We start from the raw sequence: 7,199 nt of genomic DNA, 5'->3' as shown, positions 1-7,199 counted from the left end.
CTTTATCTGGAAGACTATCAAAAATACACATAAAAACAGTTGTCCAGTTGATCTTGTCGAACAGCATACTCTTTTTAATTGCGTTATGAATGCTAATTATTTAACAAAAAATAGGGTACAGTGTTATAGTGAATTTGCAGGGTTAAAATTGCAAAAATTTGTTTAAAAGGTATGTGCGCTACTGAAAATGAGCTGAAAACATAACGGTAACTAAAACAGCTGCATCTGTCAGTAGGTTTAATTTTGCAAAGTAGTTCAGTTATTAGTGCTTATTTACAATGTAACGGGCAGAGCAACTGTTCCGGCGCCCCCCATAAATTTACCATATGGGATGTAATCTCCATGCTTCTTTCGGGATATTTCATTTTTCGCTCTTTTTACCGCGATGTCTTATAATAGTTGAGTTTCTGGCGGAAGTTGTACTTTAGTCGAGAGTTCTTGACTTTTTCAGATCTTTTAGTAACACACGGTGAATTTCATTTCAGGAATCTCCCTTTAAATTGCGGTGAAATATACAAGGAATTTCCTTAGTGAAAAAGGAAACTGCATCACATTAGTAGAGCTTTGATTCGTACATGAATTCTTTAATAGAAGTCGTTTATAAATTGCGCAAACATTAAATGGGAAAATCAATGGAAAACTGAACATTTCAGTAACTTTAAAGAACTGAATCGGGCTGACTTTTTGCAATGGCAAAGATCCTTTGTAAACCTGTATAGACTGTTCACAATAGACTGAATGCTTTTACTGATTACCACTGCACCGGCTCCTTTCATTTGCTCGGGTTTTAGTTACCAATAGTTTTTAAGGAATCAGGGCTAATTGTGCCTTTTCATTTGTCCCATTCATTCAACCAACTCTCCGACGATTATTTATGCTTAAATATAAACGACGACTTTCTTTAGCTTCATTACAATGACACAAACGTTGAACATTTCGGGGATGTTTAGCTAATAACTGACCGATTAATTTTATTCTGGCTTGTCGATGAATTGCGTGTTCATGGGCAGAGTTCTTCGCTCTATATTTCCTCATTTTTTATAGGCTTCACATAAATGTAGTCCATAATAACGGCCGAAAAGCCTCTACTCTGCTAGATGGCCGTTTACATAACTCACCACCGCTAACAAGGGTAATATTTTTTCATTGTTAAAACAAGAATCTACGATCCTAGCGAACAATATAACGTCTGGATCTCCAAAAAGCACGTGGTTTCAATGATTCTGCGCCGCTTTAAATGCAATCCGTAGTCCCGGATTTTCGTCAGAATTTTCGCGGTTGCCGGAAAGAACGGCACGTGTCGCTCCAGAGTTTTCAAAGTTACGATGGCTTTTCCGAACAAACTCGCGATGTTCGTGCGTAAACTTTTTTTGGTTTTTGTTGTTTCAACTGCTCACAGTGGCGGCTATTTTGGTGCTTATGGTAAGGGAACGAGTTTGTATTGTGTAAAGCAATTTTTTTTGAACCCAAGAAAAACTTTTGAAAACACAGAAAAAATTACTAATTATGGAAAAACAAAAAAACTTGCTAATTAGGTTTGTCCAAAATTTTCCTCTGATTCCTCAAAAAACTTGAATAATTTTATTTAAAATTGAACCATCGCTTCAAACGCCGCGGAAACTCAGATGGTGGACGAAGGAAAATACAAAAAAAAATTACACTCATAATAAAAAAATATTTGCACCAACTTCACAACCTCTATTGGAATCCCACCTATTCAAACCCTGACAAGTTTGGTCGTTTTGTTTTCAAATATTATTTCCCTGACATTTTAACATGAGCAATTAGTTGATAATATCCAGGAAATCCTTAAATGCCCTGTATTTTTACCTGCAAACTAAAAACAAAAGCACGCAACTCGTTACGATGTTTTCGCAAAACATTGAAATGAAAGAGAACTAAACATGGAACTGTTTATTTTTAATAATAAAAATGATAAAACGCATTTCGATTCGATTTCCATCGAATATATACAGTTGTATGTACGAATAGTGCAAATATTTGTTTGCATCAGGTGAACGGCATTGGAAAAAAAGCAAAACTGTTTTTCTTTTCCGAATAAAAAAACCTTAACAAGCTTTCGAGTTATAATACTGTTTTCGAATCTGAAAGTGGGAATATGTTGTGTGGGCCCCACGAAAATGGCAATTCGCGCTTCTTCAAATGTTCACATTAAATCTTGTCTTGTGCCTTGATTAGGAAATAACATGCGGATATTATTAATTAGTCATACGAATGAGTTGGTTTGGCCAATAACACTTTGGAGGTTTACTTATTTTCATCCACATTTCCTCCCCTAAGTCTGACGTTCACACCTTAATTCTTAGACGTTTGAGCTTGAAATCGAGAGCGTATTTATGTTGAAGATTATAATAACATGTTTGTTTAATTTTAGTAAATGCAAATATTTGCTTGGGATTGTGTGCCGTCATAGTAGAACTTACTGCTCTAACTAAATTTGAATATGTACATTTCCAGCTTTATTATATTGCTGTTTCTAGTAGTAACAAATTTCGCAAAATTGTTTAGCCTATATTGTACCAAGCCAATTTTCTTAGTGCCGCAGATGCGACGGCAAGGGCTGAAAAAGATATTATTTCAAAGCAATCATTTCGCATATGAGCTTTCAGTTCCGAGCTTTATAAACTTCCAAATCCCTAACTGTGAATAGGGTGCTGATACATATTCATGCACGATACATTCTGCTTTGGTGATCACTATGTTTGCAAAATGTACAAAAACTTTTGGATGTCCTGAAAACCTTTTAGTAAACGTGGCAGGGAAGGACATTAACGACAGATAGCATACGTCCAACAAAACAGTTTTAATCTGCAATTTTCCACCTGCTAGAAGTGTCTAGCTACACAACGTATAACTTACTGTCTAATAAAGTTTAAAGATTCATCTTCTGCACCACGCAAACCAGAATGTATTTTCTCAGTTCCCTTCTCTATGTTTTCATTACAAGGATTGTCCATCCATCTCTTGCGCTATTAGCATTTAATCAAAACTGAGATGAGATCCAGAATAATGTTTCCAGTCCATTACACAGAAAAGTTTACATGCGGGAAGCAGAGCCGATTCAGGGGGATATTTTCGGTGAAGGGCTAGTTTGTATGTTCTTAGTGGGTGTATGTGCAAAAATGAATAATGCTGCTTCGACTGTAATCCTGAGCGTTAAAAATATTACACTGTTGTATTTTTAATTCTCGGGTTTTGATGCAATATGAAATCTCACTGACTTATTTATTTCTTTCTAGGACTGAATCGAGAAGTAATCTTTAAAGAGGCACCCGAAAGAACATTGTTTTTAAACATTTTTAAACACGATAAAAGTTCAGTAAATTTGGTACACGTAAATCGAATAATTCAGTGGTAGAGAGAAATATTTAAATGCAGTGATTTTACGTATTATTAAGTTTATTGCCAGTAGAGTAGAAGGATATGAGAAGAGAGAAGCTCGAATTAGAAGACCCTTCGCAGCCAGCAGGGCGCGCGACATGGATCAAACATTGGCACCAAGGTGACTTAAATATAATGGGAACCAAATATTAATATTAACATATCTGGCTGCTGTTTGGTACAGCCATTGCTAACTGGATTAAGCTTGACAGTCGAGCTTCATGCATGCACAAAGTAATTCAAAGTTGCTTGACTTATTAAATATTAACACATCAGCAGCTGAAACTGAGAACCTTTTCAAAGCTGCACGGTCTTGCGTAATCAGTTACCAAAGTTGCCCTCTAATGCATGTGACACTGTCATCTAACCCTGCATACCGCAAACATCCTGAGAAGCTCTTAGTCGGATGCTGAACTGGGGCCAATTACTGCAATTACGGTTCGTGAATCTCGTCACCCTGTAATAAATCGGTCGTTGAAGAAGCCACCAACTACTTGGCCTCAGTTGTTTTAAGTGCAGCCCAATTGCTGTTGCTGGAAACTTAAGGCGGACCAGAGGAATAACTTGTTTTAGTGACATATCTTGCATGACGTTAATTCCCTTCGGAAGTATAATGAATGATAATTAGTCTAGTTTTCATTCAAATACATTCCAAACGCTTCCACTCGACAAGAATGCTTAAAACTCAAAGCAATTGAAAAAGGTTATTTGCAAATAGCTGATTACCGGTATTGGTTGTATTTTGTATTCCTTCTTCTGTTCGAAATCATTTGTTTACTGTTTGATGGTTCAGTGAGATCCGGGATCTCTTTTACATCATCGCTAGGGTTTGGAAACCAATTCTGAGCGGATTTATTAAATTGATATGCCGTTCTTCGTATTCACCGCACTCCACAAATACATACATTTTTTCGGATGCTTAGGCATACAAATAATGTGTTCCACTCCAGCGATTGCCGGCTTTTGTGACCTGACGGTTCATATTTCAGAACAAAGTTCTAAAGAAACAAGTTGCTACGGATCTGGCGCATGAAACAAAAAAATTGAAACAGCAAATTAATAATTGAATTATCCAGTAATAGAGGAGAAAATTTGCACTGTCAAGAATATTATCAATCTACTATCGCAACCTTTTTGCAGAATTTTTGATTTATGAGCAGTGAAATTGCAAGACACATAACAAGGTAATTATGCTACCTACTCCTTACTTCATCACTCATTTTTCACTATTAAAAGGCAAATAATAGTGAATTCCATTTATCATTTCAAGAATTTATACACGCAATATTTGCCGATTTGTTAGTTGCAAGCGAAACAGCTCAACTGTGTTTTGCACCTCAAAAATGGCAATCGGGCTCCGATCTTAATCATCATCTATCATCTAACTATCTATTAAAATCGTTTTTTAACCGTGGCAGGGGCCACGCTTAAAGTTTCAATTATTTACCGACTTTAATCAAAAGCTCAACTTTCCTCAATTGTTGCATGTACGATATCGTATTATACTTTATTCATTTCAATGCACTCGAATAATTTGCCTAAACTATGGTCTCCAGTGAATTCTGCGTTAAGCTAGAAACTTTCAACAGAACATTCACTATGTTTCCACTAGACTTAACATTTAATCAAATTAAGTAGCCTCTAAGTAAACTAAAACAATACAAAAATTGCCGGCTATCTCAAAATGTAGACGTACCTAATTCAAATGATTAAACACAGCTGAATTCCATTCAAACTTGAATCGGCGATTAAATTGTTTCAGATAGTTTACCGTTTAGTTATAAATAATATTTGGCGAATTCTATTAAGAACCGCAACCGAGAGACCGGCCAGTAACATTTCGAACGTTAGATATTTCAAATACATATGCGGAAAAGGGTTATAATATTCAATCAATTAGAGCAAACGGAAGTGCCACAAAATTCTATGTGAATTTAAGCCTAAGGATTTGGTATGGGATTGCTTTACTCATACTTGCTTTAGGCAAGCGTTTAATAAAGGGAATTTCAGATTGGTTAATTAGAATAGAATAGCGCTTTATATTTTGGGCAGGAAATTCAAAATTAATCAGTCACAGGGGGAAAAACGTTTCTGAGGGCATCGTTTTAAGTGCTTATACCTTGAGTTCCGGAAGGAACCAGGAGCATGTCGAACTTGCCGGAACTTTGCATTTTTTCATTTGCGACCCTGTAGATAATTTATCGGGGGTGCGTAATTCTCACCAAAACATTGACCAACAAAAACCGTATCAGACCAAATCGCTTGGAGCAATCAGAATTTATGCCCTTTTAAAGTTAGTGCAAATTTGTTGAGTACTAAAATAGCAGATGTTTTGTGCGTCTATTGAGTACTGTAGTTAAACAGAAACAGATTTTCTATAGTTTAGTGTCACCGAATCCGTCAGCGTTTATACCGGAATCAAGTTGCAATTTTCGATGTAAAAATGTGCAAATTGCGTGATGTAAATTAGTCGGCCAACCCCGATTAGAGGTCGCATTTGCATCTTTCCATGACAAACCACAGAGTGCAGAATAATTTCCAGGCTGCAGACAGAAACTAAACTACTATTCAATTCATCGAAATATGATGCTTGAATCACCTCACCGCTAATAAATTAGAGCTTGGAAATGCGACCATCGGTCGGTTTCATCAGCTTTCGGTGCAGTAGCGGGACATTTAACATCCAAGTAGCAATTGCAGAGGAAAATGCCTACACAAAGATGGAAAGCCACAAAGACAGAAGCTAAACACGAAAATTTAAAGGTGCTTTGTTATCTTGAGAGTGCTTGGGTAGCTGCCGTCTAATGCAAATGACACCAACCAGTTAGGCCACAAGCAGCCTTACCAGCTCTCATGCCATCCGACGCGACGGAAGCTAAACTCGAGGCCAATTACTCCAATTTAAACCCGTAAATCACTTTACAGGTTCATAAATTAGACGCTGGAGAAGCCACCAACGACTTGACCTGAGTTTGTGCTTCTCCCACTTTATGTGCAGTTCAGCTCGCTGAAAACTTGAGCTACACCCAACCCTGATCTATTGGCAAACGTGGAGGCTTTAGACGAATCTAATTGGAGAATCGGCAAAGGATATTAGGCGAAGTTAAGAGTCTGGAGTGACTCTGCTCAGTTTTAGTGTGAGAACATCTAAGCTGGAAAATAGGAACATTCAAACTCAACAGTGATTTGTCTGCAGAGCTCCAGTTTCATCTCTACCAATTATTTTTCAATTTATAAGAAGTCTACTGGAGTTGTCAGCCATGCGTGCTAGCGAAACGTCTGGACCAAATTCGCATCGACAGCGACCTAATAACCCGAAAATAACCGATAATTTCTCTCATTCATTCATCCCAGAGGTGCGTTCGCTTCGGCTGCGAACCCACTTCTGAAATTATTTTTCTCCGCAACCCACACGCCCAACAATGCAGGGAATTTCGATTTTTTTCGCTTCTAAAAAATACCACAGTAAAAATTTGACCTGTCTGAAATAAAGTAACGTACGCAAACGAATGAATATTATTTTTACTTATCGCCCTGTTAAATATGTCTTTTACCTCGTAAAAGTCCTGTTGAGTCTAGGTATAGGATCTAAATCATACTTATAATTCATGGGAGAATTAAAAATGAAGTGAGACCCAGGTGGATTAATTTGGAAAAAAACTTAATGGTCGTAACTTATTTTTGGACCACCACCAACAATTACCGTTAAAAAACCGCATTTTAAACTAAAAACTCACCAGTATGAGCTTTTTTATAAACTTCTTTTTGGGTATTTCGCCTCAAAAATTTTTGTCTTT

The 7,199-nt window shown here is 36.9% G+C and overlaps 1 protein-coding gene across 3 annotated transcripts in view; it reads left to right on the top strand.

Annotated features, from left to right (window-relative positions):
* The first annotated feature begins 467 nt into the window (after window positions 1-467).
* Window positions 468-7,199, top strand: part of LOC109541153 (neurotrimin) — an 87,627-nt gene continuing 80,895 nt past the window's right edge. For all 3 annotated transcript variants that reach the window (XM_048670453.1, XM_019909921.2, XM_019909920.2), the window contains exon 1: window positions 468-1,422. In XM_048670453.1, the coding sequence (XP_048526410.1) occupies window positions 1,326-1,422 (97 nt within the window). In that variant the 5' untranslated portion in view covers window positions 468-1,325. The remainder of the gene's footprint in view (window positions 1,423-7,199) is intronic.

The sequence above is a fragment of the Dendroctonus ponderosae genome, unplaced genomic scaffold, assembly GCF_020466585.1.
Source record: "Dendroctonus ponderosae isolate FM_Combo_2020 unplaced genomic scaffold, Dpon_F_20191213v2 Dpon_F_20191213_1, whole genome shotgun sequence".
In the NCBI taxonomy this organism is placed as follows: domain Eukaryota; kingdom Metazoa; phylum Arthropoda; class Insecta; order Coleoptera; family Curculionidae; genus Dendroctonus; species Dendroctonus ponderosae.
Note: the sequence above shows the minus strand (reverse complement) of the source record. Positions and strands in the feature narration are given on the sequence as shown.